The 26,603-nt window shown below is 31.7% G+C and overlaps 1 protein-coding gene across 1 annotated transcript; it reads left to right on the plus strand.

Annotated features, from left to right (window-relative positions):
- The first annotated feature begins 12,280 nt into the window (after positions 1-12,280).
- LOC149910995 (inositol oxygenase-like) lies at positions 12,281-18,315 on the plus strand. Its single transcript, XM_090106453.1, has 7 exons — positions 12,281-12,383; positions 13,789-13,966; positions 14,258-14,466; positions 14,955-15,091; positions 16,301-16,435; positions 17,586-17,681; positions 18,071-18,315. The coding sequence occupies exons 1-7, from the start codon at positions 12,366-12,368 to the stop codon at positions 18,177-18,179; spliced, it is 882 nt and encodes a 293-aa protein (XP_089962579.1). The 5' UTR covers positions 12,281-12,365; the 3' UTR covers positions 18,180-18,315.
- Positions 18,316-26,603: the final 8,288 nt, after the last annotated feature.

Genomic DNA, 26,603 nt, shown 5'->3' on the forward strand with positions numbered 1-26,603 from the left:
TGCTTACTTTTTTGTTGTTACTGTTAAAGCTTGTCGCGAAAAGGGTAAATTTTATGATAACGCCGGAGAATTTTTAATAATGGACTTTTTAATACATATATTGTAGCGACAAGCGGTGTAAACCCGAATCAAGCCGCCCGCCATTGGAAGCTAGGTCGGAAGGGCTTATTTTTATACTCGGAATACTACATTTCTTACCACTGTAGGTAATAATAAGTTTAAATTAACTTAATTGTCCTACCAATAACTAAATTTTCCTATATACATATTATTTATAGATATACCCTCGTCAAAGGCGATGTCCAGCGCAGGCTAGCTCTAAATTATTGAGTCTTGATCTACAAAGGGAAGACAAATCGACCATGCAATGAGGAAGGTAAATCGAAGAACCTGACCTTGTGTATAAAGTGTAGGTAATGTATTCTGGTATTGACAGTTAATCTAAATGTATGCTGCTAATTGCGACATTAAAACGTGCAGGATTTTGTGTGGTTGTAAGGTGTTGAGAACTCAGTTATTTTTGATAATAATTCTTTGTGGGAATACATTTTTCTGTCTTAGAATTTATAGCCTGATAATGCTAATAATTTTACCTATAGAGGTACAAGGCTATCCTGGGATTATATCACATTTAGAAATAATTTTGGGTATCTTATGAATAGTTATAATAACGAATATTGATTTGTTTATAATGATTACTAAACATGAAATAAATTCTCTTGTGTAACAACTAAGTAGTTAGGTAGCAAGTAATGTATCGGTTAAGTGGGTAGGTACCTCAGTAGTAGGTACAACAGGTAATATAATATCTATTATACTAGTACCTACCTATAACATATTATAAACCTTTTGTTTAGATTCTTGTTCATTAAAAAATAATTCTTATAAAATCTGAACTGAATCCACAAAGATAACATGAGCTTTAGTTAAGAAACATGGATGCTGACCTCTATTTTAAATAGTATTAGGTACATTTTGTTGACCAAAGCCAGTAAAATAAGCCTGTTGCCCTCTGTTACTTAAAGGGTCTTAAGTCTTTTCTCGTATAAGTAAAGATTTGTCGTGCCCGGAGAAAATAACGAGCTAAAGATAGTATATTTTCGAAACCTTTCGTTATAATAGGCCTTTGTAAAGAACAGTTTAAGTGGTATTTTTATTTACTACTCTTTGTAAGATATAGAGCCAATTATACCATTATTCTTTGTCTACGATGATAGATTTTTTTAAAGAATTCTTATACGTCATTAATTACTTTAGATACATAATTACGTAGGTAGGTCGGTAATACTGAAAATTTTAAAACCCATACAGAGCCGGGGCAAGGAGCTAGACGAGTTGTTTTAAAGCTATTTCAACTACTATTCACGCTCCTTTATGTATTCTGCAACTAGTTTTCAGTAGTTTTGGAATTTCATATTGTGCGATAAACATAACTTCATATTCGTGCTGTATCTACATGAGTAACTGAGGTGTAAACTATGAAAGGGTCCAAACGTTATCCAGGTCAATGCGAATGGTCCCAAGCCCAAGGTCTTTTAAATCGATAGGATAAATAACATGGGGGATGTTTATTATTACATATTAATTAGATTTGTTATTGATGGTAGGTTCATATCCACATATTGCAAGGATCTGTTACGTGAAAGATACAAGTATATGTAGGTATAGCAGGTATTTGGTCTTTTGATAAAAAGTAAGGTATATCTACCAACTGAATATAAAAAATATGGGAATGTATTGGATAGATTCTCTCTTACATGTACTTAGGTACCTACATTTTTTTTTATAAGATTAATTCAACGGACGCCTAGACAATTTCAGTTAGGTACTTAAGTCCATGCCATACATCTGGGATCTCTCTTGCCCTTTTTGTTAAAGGCCAAAGGGTCTTACAGAAATAATGGACATAACATTGTCTTCCTCATACCATGATGTCTTATAGCAGTATTTTTTCCAGTGTGGAAGAATGACCGCGCCATACTATACCTATTTAGACAGGTAGGTAGGTATAAGACGTCTCGCGCCATCACTTCCTAACACTGGAAAAAATATTGCCATAAGACATCTTTATCCGAACCATATCTCTGCCCAATTAATCTTCTGTGAATGAAAATCGCTGTTAATTATCCATACTAATATTATAAATGCGAAAGTAAATCTGTCTGTCTGTCTGTTACTCAATCACGCCTTAACTACTGAACCAATTTTCATGAAATTTGGTATAGAGATATTTTGATACCCGAGAAAGGATATAGGCTACTTTTTACCCCGGGAAATAGGATACGGGAACATGAACTACGCGGGTTTTTCTTTGACTGCGCGGGCGAAGCTTCGGGTGGAAAGCTAGTTATTAGATAAAGTCCAATCAATTTCTTAGGTTTAATTAGTTAGGAAGATATCCAGAAATCATTATCTAGGTTTATGGCTCAGGAGCCGTCGATATTTCATTAATGTTAAAAATATTCTATACTAGATGTAAACCTGATATAGATTTATTTGGGAACTTGATCAGTCAGTTCCGCCTATAATAAACATCCCCTAATATCGGCTGGTGTTTGTAAATATCACACACAGCTTTGTGCAAACTGATCCGATCATCAGGATTGGAAATAATTCTAAAAGCTTAATAACTTCAATGTTATCGAAACATACCTGTGACATAGGGTTCAATAAAAAATAAGGGTCTCACTGGGAAAATGTACAGGATCCACATTTTCCATATGTAAATCACCAGAAAACTTCGTCTCAAATCTTTGTAGTTACTGATAATGACAGAAAACTGGATACAACGTTCTAATTTATATCTTCATAAGTAATTTTGAACTACTAGATATTACTTTGTCTTGCAATTAATGGAAGAGTCACTTCATATTAGAAAACACAATATCAGATATTTTTATAATTCACAATGGGACATTCAGGCATTCAACATCGATATTTCACCTGCAACTGTTGCCCCGACCCGGTTTCAACTGAATTATCTAAGTCCAGTGTATGTATTCCACCTAATTAGAACTGGATTGGTTGATGATTGCCTAGTTGTACTAAGGCCTACGGTGGACCCATCACCGGTCCCTAGGTGCGTATGGTCAAGTCACAAACAACAGATTTACCTATATATTCGTTATGCCTATTGCTTTGGAAGTAGTAAAAAAACACTAGGAACTGTTATCACAATTTAATACTCACGTAACTATGGTTATCTATTATTATATTACACTTAAGTACATTAAAAGCTTGGTTTTAATCTAGCTTACTTTATATGAAATGTTAATGTAAATCTTAACTGTTTGTTTACTGTACTTTTTTTAATAATCTAACTTTACATTTTCCATAAAATTACAATACAAACTAAAATATTTCTAAATTTAATTTCAAGCTATTAAAAATTAGGCATTCTACGACCATACAGGCTGTTATATGAATAGGGTACGCTTCGTTTGTCCATCTCCTGATATTTGGCTAACAAAAGGGGCCAACTCTTTTCACTATCTTGTAGATTCGGGTTTGCTTCGATCCTTTGTCGAATTTTAGCAGCCTTTGCGATGACTTCTGCGTTTAACATATTCTCCAAATACCGTAGCTTGTGGGGCAGAACTATTTTGGATACCTGAGGACAAAGTTTCAAGTAAGTAGGAATAATTGAAACAAACATTGAAAACTCTAAAAATTCTTAAAAATATTTTGCAGTCACATACAAAAGCTTAAGTTACGGAAAAAAGCTACCTTACAATACAGTTTTTGATTAAAACATTTTCAATCAACTGAGACATGACACCCTACAGGTAACCTTCATTTACCTATGTAAGTTCTTTTTCGGATGTTTGGAATTCCGGCCGTAGGTAAGTAGGTACCTACCTACTATATGTGGGTTTTTAGGTAAACCACACTGCCACGATGTCTTATGTGTATGTTTAATGCATGCCTATACCTGGTATATCACATAAGCCTGGGGCGTGGAGTGGACTTCGGGGGTGGAGCAAAATCATATTACATGTGGTCACTAGCCACCTACAGACTACCTACGTGTGTGCAGACTAGAGACCCTTAATCGAGTAACTAGGTACTATGCAATATGCCAAGATTTATTTCTTTAAAAATTAAACCTGAAAACTTATTCATAACCTCGTGTATAGTTCATCATATAGCCTATTTAGCTGCAAGCCATAAGTAAAGGTTAAGACTTAATATCCAAGGTAACTACAAAATATAGCGGTTAGTACCTAGGTAGGTACCTATGTACAGGTGCGAGTTAATGCGAAGAAAATCGCAATCTTCACGTAATAATATGTGTGAAGTAAAGTATGAAATATTGTTTCCTGTATCCGTGTTTATCTTTTCAGAGGAATAATGAATCTATTTTTGCGTATGACGTAGAAACATGTGTACAATAATACCCTTTTAAGGATAACTGATATCTCTTGATCGCCAACATTCTGGGAATAACACCTTTCCTGCTTTCGTTCGCAAAGCTTCAATTCTTATAAATAATGGGATAGCAAAACAATGTTCCTATAAGTTATCGTACCGAATAAATATGATGCTTATTTTTCTATTATACGAATCTTAATGCATCTCTGTTTCATGTTTAGATTGATTAAGTTCGATACACATAATTACACAGCGTCATATTTGTTTTTAATTTTTATCTTGCTAACACTGTAACTAATTATTATGTGGCTTGCAACAAAGTAGTTATAATTTTCATTTACATCGACTACAGCAGTCTATGGTTACGTGAGGGCAATGTACTCCCTCTGGAATTAGTATAGGAAATTGCTTTTCCATACCAATATTAAGCTATAATGGGATAATAAATTATAAATAGATGAATATTGTTTTGAAACTTACAATACACTGAATATTATTTAAATAAATACCTAAATGTTTGCAAATGGTCAACATAATTTTCACTGGTAAGTACCTATAAGGCTAAGTAAAACGTTACATTATGTACGTTCGTAAGGTTTCTGATAAATTAATTGGAATATTTTTACAAAAATATATGTTTTAGGTAAGTAAATAATGTGTAAGTACTACCTACTCTCTTAAAACTTTTGCCATTTTTACGAAATCTGTATTAGGTACAGGCCTAGTTAATTACTTATTGATACAAATTTTGTATGAGGCAACTTCCTACTTACAGCTATTAAGTAAATTATCTATTTCAAATTATAAAATTTAATTTCATATATATTCTTATAAATATACGACAAAACCCAACAATGTATCGAGTTTTCTGTTTATCTATACAGTCTATACTAATATTATACAGAGGAAAAGTTTGTATGTATGTAAGTATGTATGTATGTATGGTTTTCACGCATAAACTACTGGACCGATTTTGATGAAATTTGGCACAGATAATCTTTAGACCCTGAGAAAGAACATAGGCTACCTTTTATTGCGAAATATGTACCACGGGTGAAGCCGGGGCGGACCGCTAGTGTAAAATAAAGTAACTTTTAGATCGAATAGAATTTTAAAATTATGATTATTAACCATTTATTAACCCATTATAGGTTACCTAAAAAGTTCCCACTTACCTACATGAGAGTGAGAGTGGCTTTACCTATTATTATTATGGCTTTATATATCATTTTTTATTTATATCTTTTTTGTATCTACTAGCATTTTATGATTTTAGTTACTGAAAATAATACAATGAGTAGATAGGTATGCAAAAAATAAATTATTAATACTTACAATTTATATTTAAGTCACATACTATATGGTCAAATTATGAATGTCATCATTTAATGTAAGTACATATAACTAATAGATTCATTGTATTTTTGTTAGTAAGCGATACCACGAAGTAGCACTACGAATCATTGTTTAGAGACACCTGTATAAATAAAATACGATGCGCTAAATTACTTCGCCTATACATTAAGTATTAACCTGATTAAATAAATTTATACGTAAACGTCTGATAGAATATAACAATTTGCCATGTAACAGCTATTTCATCTAACAGGCGATAACGTCACAAAAGAGAGTCCACGTGTGACCCTTAATGTAGTGTCACATTTGATACGATTCATAGGCTTTTCTAGAGCGCTATTATACCTTAAATTACCTCTATATTGTTAACTTAGTACTTACAATTTCGCTTGCGAGACATAATACAAGAATAGAGAGTGTTATCAGGCGACAGTTCATATTGCTAAAGTGCTCACAAATACAATACAGAATTGGTAAGTGGTGGTTTTGCCGCAATAACTGTTTATCGAACGCTTAACAAAAGCCTTTATTTATCAAACATGGCCTGTGTTTACGAATTAGGAGTTAAACGCATAACAATGTTGCTCGTAAATTGAATTTGTTCAAATTGCATCAGAAATTACTGAATTCTTCGAATTTTCAACGCAATACCTACTTGAAATACGAGTGTACGTACCTACTTCATACCTAGTATGTTCGTTATTTTTTAAAAGCTTTATTTTAAACGAAATTTGACTGAAAATAAAGAACACATTTCGTAGTGAATACACTTTCGTTTAAACGTTAATCTGTAGATATGAATAATTCTCATTAATCATATTATAAGTACTTAGTTAATTAATTTAAATTTTTGATGAAAATTTACTTGTTTTTATTTTTTGTCTTGCGTGCATTCTTTTTTGGTGCATGTGCTTAATATTTTATTTCCAGGACGTGGATATATCTATGTTTTCTTGTAACGCTATTATAATTATTATAAACAAGATGTATGTTAAAAAAATAATGTTTCTTTCGTTCTAATGTGTTTGTGTACCTAAGCTAAGAACAGGCTTATGAAAATGTTGCACATTGAAATAGATCAAGCTGACCTTACAACATTATCTCTGCTATTATAATAAGCATGATGGCAGGGCAGAGATTTCCCAAGATCGATACAACGCGGGCCCGACCTGCCCTGTTAGGGCACGGCTTTGTAGTGTCCCCTTTTTCTTTCCACCTTTGTACGCCTGTCCCCGATTCTAAGCGCTCCGTCGACTAATTCTTTAGCGATTTGACGATGACTTACAGATTTATATTGAGGTTTAAGGTGTGTATGCTCACGTCGCTCAGGTAGGCTTTTAGATATTAATATTGGAAAAGGAAATATGAAGGATTAGTCTGGATTTCAAATTAGATTGACCGATAAGTGGGAATTTATTGTAATTTTTACTATCGGTATTGAGAATGGATGCAGAGCTTTTGTTCTTAAAGTATAGTATAATGGAGAAAAATCTTATTACATAAATGAGTAAATGACACAGCAAACAATTGTACGCCGCTTTATACATACCTAATTATAAAAAGTACCTACTTACCTATGTTTTTTTTTCTTATGCAAAATTTCATTAGTTAATTTCTTCAAAACTCTAATAAAATAATATTACTCTTAGAATACATACAATCCGAATAACAGAAAGGTAATAAAAACATATTCAGAAACATAGAGCTACAATATTGCATTATCCTTGTTACGATCGTATCAAAATAATTGACTTACACCTTTTACACAAAATTACACCTCTGATAATATCATTACTAGGTACCTACTTATTTAGTATTGGATATTGAAAAAAAATGTCAACGACCATTTTTTTCAATATCCAATACTAAATAAGTACCTAGTGTGATTTATATTTTATATCATTTACATATAATATCTACATATTAGTTAATCGTTATTTAATATAACAATTCTATAAATAAGTTAACAGTAGCGGTAACTATTCTTCACATGAAGTTAACTGCATTTCCCAACTGCAGAGGTGTAGCGACTTGTTGATTGCACAAAGCTCTGTGTGGGTGGGTGTGCATCATATACGATTTATATAATTAGTTTAAACGTTTTAATGCATCGTTTCTACTTCAACAAATGATGTAGCTTGATATAAATTATATAGAGCTGTAAGTATAAGAGTTTCATGTAATGTTATCTATTTTTAACTAACTGCGCTTCGCGGTTTTACCCGCGTGGCTCCGCTCCTAGTCTTAGCATACCTAATGCCTATAGCTTTCCTCGATAAATGGGCTATCTAACACGGAAAGAATTTCAAATCGGACCAGTAGTTCCTGAGATTAGCGCGCTGAAACAAACAAACTCTTCAGCTTTATAATATTAGTATAGATTATTTGATCTTAGTATTATCTAATGCAGATTTAGAAGAGTTTTAAGAAGATTCAGTGGTCGATATTATTGAATGGCGAGCGTGTGTTAACCTCAAGACCGTGATGAAGTGTTCCAGTTCTTCTTCTTCTTCTTTTTAGCAAATGGCAACTCCCGATCCCAGTGAGGACGGATTCTGCCAATGTCAAGTTTTGAACGAAGTGTTCCAGTTAGCGTCCGTGAATTGAACCCTCAAGCCTGTGCAGTGTGCTTTACATGTACATAATATAAGTACCTACGTGATACGTTGCAGTAACCACTGTAGCAATGTTCGTTTGATATATACCTAATTCAACCGAACATTTGTAATGATTGATGATTACTAATATTTATATTTTTACATAATAAAAAAAAACACATCGAACCAAGCCTTTATCATACATGCAACCTCAACTTATGTAACCGGAATCTTATAGCTGATATTACCCGATGAAAATAGGTTCCTACAAAAAAACTAGTTCCTAATCCATTAAAAATACCTGAAATCGATTTGAGGCTAACAAAATTCGCGTTCTATTAAAATAATGTTAATAAAGAAGCGATAAAGAAACTCAATTTGTATTGTAGACTAGCTGTGCCCCGCGGTTTTATCATCATTGATCCGCTCCTTAACGTACGGCCTAGGTATAGCATTCCTTGATAAATGGGCTATCTAACACAGAAATAATTTTTCAAATCAGACCCGTAGTTCATGAGATTAGCGCGTTCAAACAAACAAACTCTTCAGCTTTATAATATTAGTAAAGATTCGATAGAGTGTATAAATCCGCTTAACCGATAACTTTAGTTCAGTTACTTTCACTGAATAGTTTCAAGGGCCGACCCGCCAATTAGTTTCTTACGTAAAGCAAACGTTTTGATGTACAATACTTTATAATTTTAATTTCCTTTGATCACTCTTTAGTTCAACATATTAAATATCTAATACTTTGCTTGCATTCGATTACATTATAAATGAAATAGAAACCCTGATTGTTGTTACGTTTTTGCATCTGCAAAAGACTATCTCATTAATCTTTCCCATACTGTTTAATTAAAAAGCTGCCACATTCATCTTTTTAGATTAAAAATAAACTTATACGTAACATCTCACAATCAGTAACTTTTAGGTATCCCGATTAATTTTGCATGCGATAAAAATGTAATTGAAAAATGTACATTCCGTTAATTGCTAAACTCAAAAACAAATGTTAAAAAGAAACAGAAATAAAGAAAAATCTTTAAAAGACGCAACAGATGTAAAAACTACCGGAGTTAATAAATTAAAAAGTAAAATCATGACTTTTCTACTAACGCGAAGCGAGGAAAACTGGAAAAGGCGGAATTTGCTATCTTTCAATTTTATTAAACACGAGTAGTTTTCGAGAATTCATTCCCAATCCCTGAACAAGGTGTAATTTAAAATTAAAATACTTTACTTATAAATATCATGTTTTCAATTCGCTTGCTGCACATTTGTTATTCAAAGAAGAATTTAATATCGCATTGCAAAATAGAAAGTATGTCAATTTTACGAAACATATTCATAAAACGAGAATTTGATATACTTTATTTGATAAACAATTATCAAATAAAGTATAAAATATATTTAAATTTTTATCTATATTAAATGATGGTCAAATATGATTATTTACTGTATTAAGTTATTGCATAGCTTCTATCGCGGGCCTTGAGCGCGGGGACCGAATCCAGAAATTCCGTAACGAAAAAACCTCACGCTCCCCACTCCGACGGGCACGGAGGTGTGGCTTGAAGGAATAGCATGCAATAGCTTTACCGCGGCAGTCCCCGATTGCCACACGTCTTTTTTTTAAAGATTTTTCACTTTGTTTAACAATAAAAAAAATAGGAAGGAGGGTGTTAGGTTAGGTTCTTATGTGCACAGGCTAGGACGTCTAATGTAAAAAAAATATTAGGAGGAATCAAGGACGTTATTCAACATGGAGTCAGGATTAAGACGTAAACAAATGAAAATTATGGCAAAGACGTCACTTCTTGGAATAAGATCTCAAACTTATATGAAGAATTGATAAAAACATATGTTATATACGATGAAGTTCAAACAGGGTCATTCAGTGGCATCGAGATAAAATTAAACTATCATCGCTGTAATCGTAAATGTAATTTTTTAATTGTAATTGCTTTGTAATCTATGTGTAAAGGTTAAACTGATTGACAAAACAATGACTGGCTCTAGACTTTTTTCCTTTGCATTAGAGAGCAAAAATTGCCATTGATAAGAAGCAAAATTTCAGTATTTTCTGTAATGATAGATAATTTATTTTCTCCGTGAAATGGAAATGTAATGAGAAAATATTTCTGTTTTGTGTCGCCTTTAGTTACCTACTAAAGTTCTAGCCTTCTAGGAAACATAAATAAGGTTTGAAGCTTTTAATTTATATGCTGAGTTATTTGATGCCTCACCTTATTTCAAATTAGCTACTAATAGATGAAAATACAATATTTTCAAAGGAAATAGCGGAAAAGGACCATTATGCATTTTGTCTTCAGCTGGTGTTCCTCGCTTCTTTCGTTATTTTTCTTGTGATTTATTTACCTTTCTAATGGATAAAAAAATAATATTAAAACAATGCACTTTGACTTTGTTGAAAAGTTTGAAAGTTAAAAACATAATTAATTGAAATAAAAGAAGCATCCAAATTCCTATATAACAGGAATAACTTCGCGGGTAAAAAAAAAGTAAATAATTAAAAATACATTTTATCGATTATATACACTATTAACACAGATATCCATAAAGGTTTTACACATGTTTACTATCTGGTACCAACGGGTCCACAGAACAGTGTCAATGGGGTCACACCATTTGCGACCTACTTCCAATACATATGAAACACATATATATATTGTATCGCATGTTTTCTTTAATACAATTTTCAACAATTGGTATAAAATTTTAACATTGAATTGTTTAATTTAATGAAATGCTAACTATTTTATATTGTATGTCCCTATTTCTATCAATGAATAGGTACTACTACGCCGCTTTGTAAAATAAACTTATTGCAAGAAAATAATATAACTTCACTGGTAGTGTTTCTTGTAAAGAAACTTGTAATTTTTTATTATATTATGAACTACGACACAATTCCTACAAACAATGCTTATTACTTTTTATACTAAATAAATGAAATAACGCCAAGTAACTAATAATTAAAGATATTTACACAACAGTTATGGCAAAATATCGTTTTGCGTTGAGGCTTTTTTTGTTTGCGTAGGTAATTCAATTTCACTTTAACAGAACTGAAGAAAATCGGTTGAAAAGCAAAAGTAGGTACTGTCAAGGGCATAGGTACTTGTCGGTATAACTATCGTCTGTATATTATGTAGTATAAAAAAGCCTTTGTTCCTACGTAAAGCTCTTTTATAAAATGGTATATTGTATGTAACAAATAGAGAGAATGTTGAATACGTAGAATTATTAAAATTTTTAACAGTGAGGAAATCTAATCATTAAAGGATTTAAAAAATAATAATATTTTTCTCATATAAACGTGTCGTCATTTTAATAATAAATCTAGTAAAGCGTCATGTTTATAGTTACTGTAATAAAATTGTTATCAAAGACATTGCTTTTTTAGTGAACAATATCTAACCTTGATGACACCAATAAAATTATTTAATTTGATTGCTTTGTTTATTTCACTATGGTATTAAATTTACCATAGTTTTCCTCGTGTATATTTTACGTAATTAAGATTTTTTTAAATAAATTATATATTGGAACTTTTTATTTTTATTTTCCGTTTGATTCTAAAGAAAAATCTATCGAATCGATTAAGTACATGTTAAGCAATATAATATGTAGATAATATCGCAGTTCAAATTAGGTCAAAATAGCTCACCTTCGACAAAGAAATTGAACTAAGTAGGTAATTCAACTTACTTTTTAGCTTTATTATTATCATATTTTATGTACCTATTAATAAATACCGATTGAAAACATTGATTAATAAATAATTAGATAGGTACACGTAAAGATAACACTCATAGTCGTGTCACAACTTTCATGTAAAAGTAGTGCAAAAACAAAAAGAACCATAAGATACCCCATGATGTATTACGTCTACATCGATAACATTTTAGCCCTGTAACGTTGACCTCCTGATAATGGTGTGTGGGACACATTTAAGTATTTGCAGGTCGCTGCCGACAATCATTCGCACTTGTCTCCTCAACAATTCAAACCGTCAACATGAGAGAAACTAAAGCAGTGAGTACTATGTTTTTTATGTTTTTTTAGTAGTAGTAGTAGAAAGTATGTAGATTGTTCATTTAATTGTTTGCAAATAACGTTAAATGTCTGTGGCGTACTTGATATGGTTTATGTTTGTTTTCTGTTTGGAAGTTTGTTTTTAAAGTACTTTTGGTGAAAGTTAAACTCAATTTTTATTTATATTTCAAAGTTAGTGTGTTAATTAAAACAAATGTGTACACCGTATGTAACAGACACAAACCATAACAATTATGGCGATTGGAGTTAGCTCTACATTATGCTTAACTTATTACTTAGGTAACTCTCAAAATATTTTAAAATTTCAATTAAGTTTAATAATGTAAAACTGTCAGTTGAACAACTGAGTTTCCATATATAGCCAAAATCATAAATCTAGGTTCGATGCAACTTGACTAAAGTTGGGCCCTACTCCCTAATTAGGTATGCGTTCATAATAAGCCTTGTTTTTAATTGCTGTTCAGTTTGTAATAAACCATATGTGCAACAAATAATATAAAATTATTCACAACTTAATCAAATTTATCCCAAACATTGGCCCGTTAACGACTTACGAAATCTACATATGATTATTGCAAGCCTGTAAAATGATTTTGTTTTTGTAAATGTTTATCTATAAATACTATAAATGTTGTGTTTTGTAGCAATAATCCAATTAATTGCCATTGCCACCGTTATCACTTGTTAATGTTATCGAAGTGTTTACATAATAAATAATTTGTTAAAGACGATGCGCTGTTTCAAATAGGTACCTAGATAACAATAATTTACTCAAATTATTATTTTATTATAAATAAGTTCAGATTTATTAAAAAATCAATAAGTTTTCAAATTGCTCCTTATATTATAAACGGTAACATCAATTTCTTTAGAAAATATTATAAAGAGCGTAGCGGCCTTTCCAGGTAATAGGATTTTCTTAATCATTTCGAAAGATGTTAAGCTCTTCATCCCCTTGCATAAAGCACAATGCAGGCTAACGGATTATTAATAATAAGAATTAGTATCTATAAATAATCGCGTAAGTTTATTACTAATTCTGTTTGTAAATTAATAATACCTATATAATGGAAATGCATCGTTATTAGCGTTGTTAGGCGCTAATGCTTTAAAATTAACCGCGCATAGTGTATAAAAGGGATTTGCTAATGTGATGTATTCATTAGCAGAAAATTACAAAACCATAATGAGATTAAAAATTTAACATGAAAGATGATTAATTTTGTAATTTACAAAAGAAGTGCTTGTACAAAATAAACAGCATTATTTTATCTCTTGCTGCATAAGGCTTTACAGAGTTGAACTATTAGATTGACCTTCAATAAAATTATACCCTGCTAAATGATGAAAGAACATATAGTTTAAAATAACAATGTTATTTCAGGATGCTGTAGCTCAAGATGCACGTATGTCGCTCCTGATTGAGCCAGAAAATGTGAAGACCGACAAGCCAGTGGAGTCCTTCCGCGACTACACGATCGACGACACGGATCCCATTAGACAACGGGTCCGCAGGACGTACTATGCTATGCACACTAACATGACCGTTGATTTTGTTAAGGGTGAGCCTAATTATTATTTTAGTGTTGTCTTTTAAAATATATGTTTGTAATAAGAGTGGTGTAAATATTTTTGCGCTACTTTTTTCGATAGAGCTAAAACATTTAATTATTTAAATCATAAAATATGTGTATTTAAAGTTGCCTTGATTTTTAAACATATAGTTATAAAGAATAAGATATTGATAGTTTTAATAAATAATTCACCACATTAAAAAAGCGTCATCAAATTAAAATAATGTTTGAGAATATATATCATTCTCTTCAATAAAACTACCTACCATTTCATTGCAGCAAAAATGGAGAAATGGTTAAAGTTCAACCACTTCAAAGCCACCATGAAGGAAGCTCTATACCTCATGAACCAGCTGGTGGACGAGTCAGACCCAGACCTGGACCTGCCAAACATCGTCCACGCTTTCCAGACCGCTGAGAGGATCCGGGAGGACCATCCTAACGAGGAGTGGTTCCAGTTTGTTGGACTCATTCATGATGTTGGAAAGGTATGGTGTTAAATGTTTGAGACAAATAGCAATTTACATATGTTTTGATTATTTTACAATAGACAACGGACACTTTAAACAGCTTGGGAAATTGATATAATAACTTTATTATAATTTACAAATGTTTTCACACACGAATAAACATTGTAGGTACAAAAAGTAGTCAATGAAGTGAGTAGGTCTTATGTTCAGCCTGCTCAGTTCCACCAACTTTGTAAGAGTTCATTTGTATATCTTCCTTAAACATAATAGAAAGTTGTATTAGTTACACATTTTTTAACAAGATCGGCAGAACCTTGCAACCAAAGAAAGAAATGTTAAAAAAGATACTAAATACTAAAAGATACTAAAATTAGGAAAAATACTCCGCTAGCGAACCTAGTTTGAGCAGCTTGTTATACTTAACAATTTAGTTACAATCCATGCACGTTATAGTTACAATCCATGCACGTTTTAGTTACAAACACTTAACAAAGCAATGTCACTAGGTGATGGCTCTATACGACGAGCCTCAATGGTGTGTGGTCGGAGAGACCTTCCCGGTCGGCTGCAAGCGCGACAAACACATTGTGTATGGAGATGACAGCTTCAAAGACAATCCTGATACATACAACCCTAAATACAAGTAAGTAATTGACAGGATAACAATGGACTTGTAAGGGACTTGTATAGATCTATATATCAAACATGTGCTTAGTGGTAAAGTATTATGTGGCGGTTCAAAGAAGTAGATATATTATATACTATAGATAATTTATAAAGAACATATAACGCATTAAGAGATACAATTTGATTTGTGTTAGGATGCTAATAAAAGGAACCGATTCCTAAATTTGTTATGATTATAATCTATGTATAGTTTTAAATATAATAATAGTAGTGGTCCACCCCGGCTTCGCCCGTGGTACATATTTCGCAATAAAAGGTAGCCTATGTCCTTTCTCAGGTATCAAAATATCTACATACCAAATTTCATGCAAATTGTTTTAGTAGTTTAGGCGTGATTGAGTAACAGACAGACAGACAGAGTTACTTTCGCATTTATAATATTAGTATGGATGTCTTGTAGTTTCATTTCATTTCATTTCATTTTTCATTTCATTAATAGTAGTATTGATATAGATATTCTATAGGTACTATGTTTTATTACGAGAATGCACGGGTTTCAAATTATATATTCGAGAAATAATTGAATTCGTACATCTCATATTTGTATGAACGCACAAAATAAATGAAATAGTACAAATCATATTTAACAAATTAGCAACGATGGATATTCTATTTATATTTTAATTACGCATGTTCAATACTTTGCGGCATGTTGATAACGACGAAAATTTTGTTTATTTTATCTAATTCAATACTTCTAAAGAATTTGATCGAAATTTTTGTACATAACTTGTCCAATTTCAAGTTGCTTGCTGATAAAAAATATGTAGGTACTTAAGAATATTTTGATAATTATAATTAACTTTCCACTCGTGGCTTCTCTCGCTATATCTGAAACCTAATAAATTATACACTATAACCTTCCTCTTGAATTACTTTATCTGCGCTCCGTGTTGCGTAATTTAAGATTTAAGCATACATAGGGACAGAGAAAGCGACTTTGTTTTATGCTATGTACTGATACACATTATACACATTATGTATACATTATATACTCTCATGAGACTTTTAATACATACTTGTCCAATAACATATTACATACAATACTTCTGAAATTTAAGACACTGTTCCTTAGGGAATTGAAGTTCAATTGTTTCATCCTCTATTTATTAACATTCTATAGAAATTGTATTTCATATTTTATCTAAGCATATTTTGTTTACAGTTCTCTCTACGGAATGTATGAGCCGAAATGTGGTATTGAAAAACTGATGATGTCCTGGGGCCATGATGAATACCTGTACCATGTACTGAAGCATAACAATGCTAAGATTCCCGAAGAAGGTCTAGCTATGATCAGGTGACTATTATTATAAAATACTAGCAAACCGGGCGAACTCCGTTTCGCCACCAGACACCTTTTCTTTGCTATAAACCTCACGGAGCCCGAGACCTTTCCAACGAATGCAAAACCGTGGAAATCGGTTCGTGCGTTCTGGAGTCATAGATAGCGTCAGGAAGGAAAACCCGACTTATTCTTATATAGTAGATTAAATCTTCTATCTACTGAACTATTATGAATATTCATATTAAAAAGTGTTCGAAAATTCACTATGACCAAATAAGTTTTGAGATCTTACCATCAATTTTGTTAATTTAGCTACTCATACTACGTAAACATTAAACACATCTAACGAAAGTATTGTCAATCAAAAATTAATGCGATTGTTATTTTGCACATTAAAATGTAGTAAATAAGAAAATAATAGTAGCATGATAATAAAAAATGTCCCATAATTAAGTTTTTGAATATAATGATGCTAAGAAGCTTAATTGTAATATCATTATTGCCATATTTTGTACTCATTAGACGCTAATAATATAACTTGCTTGATGAAGCATGAATTTACCGCACAAAGTTGCTGCAAAGTTACATAATATTGAGTATTGAGCTTTTTATTCGCTTGATATTATGTTCATGTTTCTATATTTCTTTGAATATTATTAATATCTATATAGCCATTGTATCCGTAGTAAAAATATAGGTAATGTTTTTAACTGTTTACATAAGTTTATGCGTGAAAGCATTGAGTGATGAACATAGATGTTTGCTCTGTGTCTGGGTGTTAATTATCCATATAAGTATTTATTTAAAATTATGTATGTTTGTTTATCAGCCCTCTGGTACCATAACACAAGTCAAATCTTAGTCCTAATCAGATAGTGCCGTATGTGAAAACTGTCCTGAAATATTTATTTATTTACTAGCTTTCCGCCCGCGGCTTCACCCGCGTTTTCAGAGAAAACCCCGCATAGTTCCCTTTCCTGAGGGATTTCCGGGATAAAACCTATTCTATCTCTCAAGTTGGATCGAACTGGTTAAGGAGTCCATTGAGGACAAACATTGTGACACGAGATTTAATATTAAGATTTAATCTTAAAACCCAGCTCTCACTCGTAACTATATCAAATATAAAGCTACTAGATACTTATAATTGATCATTCTACAGATACCACTCCTTCTACCCATGGTACGGTTGCCATGACTACTCGCACTTCATGACGAAAGAGGACGAAAAACTCAAGGAAACTGTTTTAAGACTAACGTAAGTATATATAACATTATGTTTGTTATAAAACTATGCTTCCTCACGATCCGGGTCAGATCCTTAGCAAGTTATACGCCCTTACAGGTGTTGGGTATTAACATAATTATAATGTTCCCACGTAAGGGAGAGGTTTAGTAACCCTCTTTATGTGCCCCGAACGGCCGGTGTATTTTTTTTATATAGAACTAGATATTTTACGTACATTAAATTCTTTTTGTATTTGAATCATATAAAGTCAATCAACACAAAAATTTCCTTAACTAATCTTGCCTTGTGTTACAAAAACAAAAGACGATTGCGACGACGAAGTCCTAGCAGAGCTTCTCCAAACCCAAATAGCAATTACGGTAGAGATATATTTTTAACTATATCCTTTTTTTTTTCAGGAAATACGACTTGTACAGTAAGAGCGCTAAAGTACCCGACATCGATGCTCTTTGGCCCTACTACGAAGGCCTTATCGAGAAGTTCTGCCCCGGCGTCCTTGAATGGTAATCCGATTTCCCGCCCATATGTTATCGAAGTGATAAATTGTTTTATATTATTGTTAAGTTGTGTATAGCATCCTTAAAGGTTATCGTGTAGTTAATGTGGTTATGGTTTAAGTTAAATAAAGCGTCTATTATTATAACTTGTTTCATTTTGTCACTTGATTCATAGTTCCTTTATTTATCAAATAATAACAATGAATTAAGTTCAACTTTTATCAAAAGTAAACTTTTAAATTAGGCATACAAAATGATGTTATAGCTTTTTTAAAGAGTTTATTTTTGTATTGATGTTTTTCCTATAGTAACATAATTATTTAAACAACAAAAAGGATTTATCAATTACATAAATAAATTAAAAGATATTTACATAATCATGTTTAGTCATAATAATACAATATGAACACACATTTTCCAAAATAAAGTAAACTTAATAAATCAGCTCCAAACATTTGTAAGAACTGCAATTTTACTTGACATAAGCGTAATCCAAGCCAGAAGCTTGGCGCAGATGTCGCAAGATATTATCTAATATATTATAATATCTATACTAATATTATAAAGAGGAAAGGTTTGTATGTATGTATGTATGTACCTATGCTTTTCACGCATAAACTACTGGACCGATTTTGATGAAATTTGGCACAGATATTCTTTAGACCCTGAGAAAGAACATAGGCTACCTTTTATTGCGAAGTATGTACCACGGGCGAAGCCGGGGCGGACCGCTAGTTTATAATAAAATAAATAACATTTTAAAAGCTAGAATTTAACAACTTGATGCGCTGGAGATGTGGTGTTGGAGACGGATGTTGAAAATACCGTGGACGTCGTTCCGAACCAACGTCTCGATACTCAAGGAACTTAACATCGAAAATAGGCTTTCGTCGATTGTACAGATGCGAATTTTGAAGTTCTTTGGCCACATCACCAGAAATAAGGATTCCTTGGAGAGACTTGTGGTGCAGGGACAAATTGAAGGCAAAAGATCGCGAGGATCTACACGTTGGACCGACCTTATCGGTAAAACGACCCAGTCCAGCCTTGTATAATGTGCTCGCAATGCTACCGATTGTGAGAAATGGAGACGTATTGTTGGACAGGGAGTGAACAAAGAAGTGACCACATCTAACAAGAATAGAGCACCATCACCATAACCACGACCTCTCTGTCAAGAGTGCACGACTAAGAAGAAGAAGATTTAACAACAAATTCATTCTAAGCTTAGAAAGAATTATACAGTTAAATAAAATATTATAATATAAATGCTATTCGTATATAGTACTATCACATGTTATATTATCAAAATACTTTTAAGAATAAACTATTTTAAACTAACATAAACAACTCTTTAGTTGAAGAATACAAGTAGAAAATCAAATAATAAAAAATAAAATGTAAATGTAAATCAATACAATCAACGTTATTTGTTAATAGTTCTATTATGAAATGAAAACACACCACACATAATAAAACTCAGCATAATATCGAAAGCGTATTATTTGGATATACCTACGATACCTTTTCTGAATATAAATATTGACCGACCGTAAGCCTTTCGGGTGTAAATACGTCACAATCCCCGTTAGAATGACTCACTGTATAACCAATATTGTTACATTGAGCGTATTTTTGCGTAATACGAACCTCCAAAAGGCTAAGGAAGAAAATATAAATCATGATACGAATTATTGCTGTCTATATTTTATATGAGAAATATTTGGGTATATTTTGCAAATCACTTGATAAGCAAGTCTTATTTTACTGACTCATATATCTATATACATATACTGTTATTAGGTATATTAGATCTTTCATCAACTCTTGATAACAAAAGAAAACTTATTATTTTATTGTATGTGTTATTGCAAATTGCTACGTCATCCACATGATATGATTAACGATTATATACCATTTTTTATAACACTTGTTTAAAAAATTGATAAATAATCCGATCATGAGTTTCCTATCTTCTTTGTTCGTCTTAGAAGTAGGTATTGCTTTCTTGATTCAATCTAGACACTAGTCTAGAACTAAAGGCATGTGAATAAACATTTACCTAATCAATAAAGCTAAAAACAAATAACAGTTTTCCATTAAGAAAATATTACACTGCAATTTAGTGTCATCCCTCACATGATCATAACTTTAAGCTTTCAAACGCCAGCAAGGGGGTACAATTCAATTTCAAAGGTATGATTTCCCTCAGGTAGCAACGTGTAAGGTTAAGCAAAATAAATATTTGAAAGTAAATAACGAGCGACTTGAAATTACATTGAATCAATCGTAAAATTTAATTTTATTTAGTGCTTCAATTGTTTACCAAATATTATAGATTAATTTTGTACAAACGTAATATAAAAGTGCTTTCAAATAAAGACTTGTTTGAATGAATAATTAATTTTTACATGCACCACTCTAAATACAAATACAACATAACAAATACAATTAGTACAATCATATAAATGAATCAATTAGAGCAAACGTTATATCTGTACAGACATAACATGCATAGCAACGCTCTTCTATAGAAATTCACCTTAAGATCTTCCTTCGTAATATCTAATTGCATTGAATATCACACATGAGCGAGTGCTACGCGACGCTGATTTCTGCCGTAGGCGAGCGCAACTTACCCGCTACGGAGCGTAGCACAGCTCTGTAGACAAGACAAATCGTAGCGAGAATTACCCAACGACAGCTTGTAGAGCCTTTGATAGTTGCATATTACACTTCAGATACGTCTGCATCTCATATTATAATTTACTGCATTTATTAATGTTCAATAAGAAGACAAAACTAGTTCATCACATTTTATTACTATATTATTTTTATCATAATATTGTTTATTACAGAATTGTTAATCCTACACTTATCCTTAACGACCGGAGGTAGGAATTACAGGTCAGTAGCCATGAAGGTGTTCGAAGCCTACATCTTCCTGTCTCCGACTTGAGTAAGACAAAACATAAGATAATCAATTAGGTACTATAGAATATAATAACAATATGTTTACTCTTTATTCCATAATTCTATGAAACGGTCAGGATAGAAAATCCTACACATTTCCTTTACGCTTTCAGATCAGCCTTGAAGGTGCTGTAAGCCTACATCTTCCTGTCTCTGAACTTGAGATAGAAAAATTCTGAGAAAATATAATTAATTCTTATATAAGAGATGTGTTCTGAAATCAAACAAATTGATTTTATCGTTTATTCATGCAAATAAAAAGATAGTGATATTACAAATCATGACGATATTCTAAAGGTATTTTTTTTCTTTTCTGTTGTTTTTTTATGTATATATACGACTTCTAGACTATTTATAGGTATTAAACATCATCTATGAGTTAATAAATTATAGAGATAGAGCTTAGGCTAACAAATACCATATTAAGAATTACTCGAATACTATCATATAGTAAATATATCAACCACATTAAAAACCTGCAAGTCACGAATTATTCGCATATTAACGATAGCATGCTAGATTAGTGGCAACTGCCGGAACTTTCGCAATTTATTACAGTAAAACCTTCCTTTAGTCGATACCACTGAATTCCACTCAAGCTATCTCATAATCTATGATTGAATCCAATCGCTTAAGCTACATCCCTCGGGTTTTGATCGAAGATAGTTCAGACTTGTAGAACAAGATTTCAAGTACCTACCTTTAATTAAAAACTAAGACATTGAACTATTCATTTTGAAGTTTCAACAATAGTTCTTGTTAGAGCGTAACGGATAGCTAATTTGATTATATTCTGAATTTGTTGTAAACTAACGATGATGTCAACTCTTATTGGAAAACTATTAATAATTCTAGTAATGAAAATGGAGCTTTATTATTTATGTCCATGTTATTTTCATAGCCATGGAATTTTTTGAGGAACATTCAAAAGGAATTCAATTAAAAAAAATCAGGGATATAAATATTTTACATTCGTTTTGATTAAACAAAAAAACGCACAAAATGTATGCAATAAAACTATGCTGCAATTTAGTAATTGTTTTTATAACGTCGTTGCAAAAAAGTAAATAAAATATAAAAAATTGATGAAATCGAGAACAATTGTGTATAAGATAAACACTATCTTTTGAAAATTTGTTATCTATCTCCTAGATGTGCCAAAAATTAAATTAAAATACAAACAAATGTGGCTTAACATTCCTTTGTTATACTATATCATCGCTATATTTACGTATTTCTGTAAACAAAATTACCTATATCGTAAAAGACTTAATATTCTGAAAATGTATTCGATTCTTCACACTACGTATGAAATGCGTTTCGCGTTTTTACTAAACCCATACAAAACAATGTTTATACTTGCAAGGGGAACGCCCTCGCACGCCTCCCGCGTAATAAATACCCCTTGTATAATTAATACCTGAATAACTTATGCCAGAGCTTTCTTAAGGTAAAAGTGAATTTTTTTAAAGCTACATGTTTTGATTATTGTACCCTTTGTTCTATTTTGGATATACGAATGTATATTACTTTCTCTTTGATACTCAAGTCACGTTTTCCTGTGCCATGATAGAAAGAAGTACGATTATTGTATGTTTGTGTATTTATATATAAGTAATATCTATATCTATTGAAACTACGTGAAAAGTAAGTTTATTCAAGAATAATGAGAAAATGGCCAAATTCGGGTTGACAAGCTATTTTTGCATATTGTATGTTTTTTTTTACGTAGCGTAGGACGCCCTGCTACAAGGTGGAGTGACGACATCCGCAGGGTAGCTGGGCAAAACTGGCAACAACGAGCGAATGACCGGGCTCAATGGCGTGCCATGACTGAGGCCTATGTCCAGCAGTGGACAAACATGGGTGACCATAATGATGATGATGATGTTTTTTTATAATAAAATAACATCTCTAGTGTTATTATATTTACTTTCGGAATCTGAAAGCTTCCTTATAAACGAAAATGCTAAACACTTAAATATGAAATAAGTGAAAAGATGTAATAAATAATTCAATTCGAATACCTTTACCTATTATAATACAAAATTGAAGTATACGATTAAATTATTTAATTTTGAACGGCCAACGCAAAATTATGTTAATTTTTAAAGCTTATATTTCGGATGTTACGTGCCTACTGCCTATACAATTCGAGCAGAACCACTTTAGCATACATTATTTTGAATAATTTAATTTACGTTCAATAATAAACTTCGCTTTTGAGGAAGCGTCGGTAATTTGAAAGTTTTGAGCATAAACATAAGAAATGTTTAATTTAGACTGCAGTTATCCCTTTTTACTGTTTCCCTTAACATGCCTGAAAATGTACTTCACATGTGCGATTAATAATTTTAAATTATTAATTTGTATGTAGTAATGCGCTTAAGAAACATGTAAATTTACATTGAATAACAATTAATATTATATATAGCATAGCTATAAAAGAAAATTTACTATGGGTCATAGCGGCCTACTTTGTTAGAGAACATTTTAAATAAAATAAATAAATAAAATAAATTTTTATTTCACCTTTTGGATATACATTATACAATATTGGTTATGAGGCTCTGGCTCTCTTGCTAGGCATAGCCTGTGTTAAGAAAGCCAGTCCCTTCCCTTAATACATTGTGGTCGAGATATTTTAAGATATTGTATTTTTCGTAGCAGCATAATCTCTACAACATTTTTTTGAAGATTCGGTTTTAATAAAAGATATACCTACTGTATAGTTATATACAACATTGTTTTATGATCACTTGTTTAAAATCAATAAGTTCCTTTAATCAGGTGAATGGCTGGTCGAGTCCTATACTTATGATAAAATCCAACAGATAAGCGTAGTTCCATCAATTTAATGTGAAATTACTTTTGTAGTTTCCGATTTGAAATTATAGTTAAAACAAAGGCAAGTCTAGAATTATTTCAGTTATCTTACTTTGGTATATTAACTAGAATACGGTAAATTTAAAATACGCCTATTGTTTTACTTAAAAAAATACCCCGTGGAATTCGATTTGTAATTATAGTTTTGCTTACGTGACAGAACGTAACAAAGGCATTCAAAACTTCATCTATATATTTTATATCATACAGAAAATTATCTATGAAAAATTATATAATTACAACCACTAGGCATAATTATTTTTTACTGAATTTTCTTACAGACCTAACTAGTCAATTATGTCACAATCGGTGTTCTTGTTCAAAATTAACATTTTTATTTAAATTATGAGCACCGTTAAGATCAATCAGCTTGCCAGCTTTGCAAGCGCCTCAGAGTTTAGTTTCAGCTTTAATCAATAGCCGGTTTCAAGGTCGAAATCAATTATAATAATAGATAATAGATAAACGAGCATGCGGGTCATCTGATCAATTTAATTAGATTGGCTTAACTATCTTGATGAGCGCTGTAGGTAACTATAACTAGGAGTTTTAGTGTTTGATTCTAAATAGAGGCGGAAAAAATAGTAAATCATTCTTGAGAAAATGGATTTGGGAAATGGGTAGAAATGCTACGTGAACGTTATTTTTAAAAATCTATTTTTGTTTTATAAATTTGGAAGCATAGACTAAAAGCGGTTTGGTCAATTCATATATATATATTATATATATATAAAATTAAAAACTAAATGACATTTGTTTTTTTTTAATGTATGTAATTTTCGCTTACGTAATAATTAAGTTTATTTATTTGTTTTTAATGAATAACTAAATAATTTATCTGTGTTCTGCTGCAAATTCAAATTGTCAGTATTTAATAGTTTGTGTTAATCGACTGTATATTTAAATTTAAACTCATGCCGGTATAAATAAATGGATTCCCATGAACAAATAACATAATTATTATAAACACATTATCACCCGTTTAATATGTATAAGCATGAACAGTTTTGAAATATAGTTATAATACCTACTCGTTTATTTATAGGTAATAATAAATATTCATGAATCTTAAAATTTTTACTAGTGAAGAAAATTAACTGAATCGTAGAAAGGTGCTCATCACCTAACATCGTAAATCCAAGTAATATAATATAACAACAACGAAAGCTATGAATTCATAACTTTAAGTATTCGCAAGCTGACGTCATAAGTTATAGAGGTGCATGTTAAAGCTATATCATCCTTTAGTCATGGTAGGTATTTCACACATTCTTAGGATTTGTTATAATATCATATTGTGAATTTCTTCAGAATATTTCACTTGGAAAATATGATATAAAAGATGTACGATTTCTAGGTGCATAAAATTCCAACAATTTTTATATCATTCCGTTGAATAAGGATTTCTATTTTAATTTATTTATTAATATTTAATGTATTGAATGATGGTTCGGAAAATAATACTTAGCATGAAGAATAATGCAACGTTCAATTGTAAAACATAAAAGTTTTATAACGAGATACGGGTTGAAATAATTCGTCTCACATCATTATTCATATTCATTATTCCCATGATATTTTAAATATATAATATTAAAACTCCAATGACCTATTATTTAATTAAAAACATTTCGCGGCCTCTGTTCGTAGCACCTGTATATAAATTGCTATGAAACTTCCTAGCCTTATACGAAAACCATTTTCGTATACAATTCCTAGAGTTAGTGGACATTTGTTAGATAGGTACCTAACTATTTTTTTTAATGCATTATGGATGTACTAACAACATATTATTTATTAATGAATTCATCAAATTCGTGTCCAACTAATTTGTAATCAAACTTATCATTTTCCAGTCCCCCGATTTTGAGTTTGAACAAATTCAGAGAGGATAATTTATTCGTGGATTAATTTTCACAAATTCAGCCGCATCTCTGAGGCCTCGTTCCAATTGATCAGTGTGAAGAACATCTGAGTCGTGTATATAAATATATTTTAATGTGTATACAGGCGCGGTTGGGTGAACAGGGGAAGAGGCCACGGGGAGCGCCCTTCTAACAAGGAAAGCTATACATAGTGCTATACGATGTTAACCTTTAAGGAATCCCTTTCACTTTCTCCGCTTTGCCCTACAAGATTGATTCGTTTATATGATGTGGAGATTTATCAAAACGTTAATGTTAATCGGGCGCCTTACTCTGTTAAGATTTACTGAGCACGATATATCTGATTGTATAGAAATGTAGAGATTATAAAATATAGAGAGTTGAATGAAAATAATTAAATGTATTAGCTTTTTTATTATTTATTACAATATAATATTAACTACGTTAATTCTATACCTGGATATAGAGTGGGTTTCGTAGCAGAGGTGTTGGCGGAAACCGCTATAAAACTGCGCACGTCACGCCGCCGTCCGCCACAAGTTGTTCGCTAAGCTAACGAAAAGGGATAAGGCAAAATCAGTCGAGTACGCGCCGTGTGTACATGAGGACGTACCCTACTGCTAACCAATCTACCATTCGATATATTCCGCGTAAACCAACTAACATCATATCATTAAAACATCCAAAGA

Source organism: Colias eurytheme, chromosome 1 (genome assembly GCF_061535395.1).
Source record: "Colias eurytheme isolate Ceu_HAF_F1 chromosome 1, ilColEury1 Martin Lab GWU primary, whole genome shotgun sequence".
NCBI lineage: Eukaryota > Metazoa > Arthropoda > Insecta > Lepidoptera > Pieridae > Colias > Colias eurytheme.

Excerpts from the sequence above, each read along its gene's own strand:
- LOC149910995 (XM_090106453.1), top strand. Across the intron at positions 13,967-14,257 it reads GACCGTTGATTTTGTTAAGG|CAAAAATGGAGAAATGGTTA; the intron begins GTGAGCCTAATT and ends ATTTCATTGCAG. Across the intron at positions 14,467-14,954 it reads TCATTCATGATGTTGGAAAG|GTGATGGCTCTATACGACGA; the intron begins GTATGGTGTTAA and ends CAATGTCACTAG.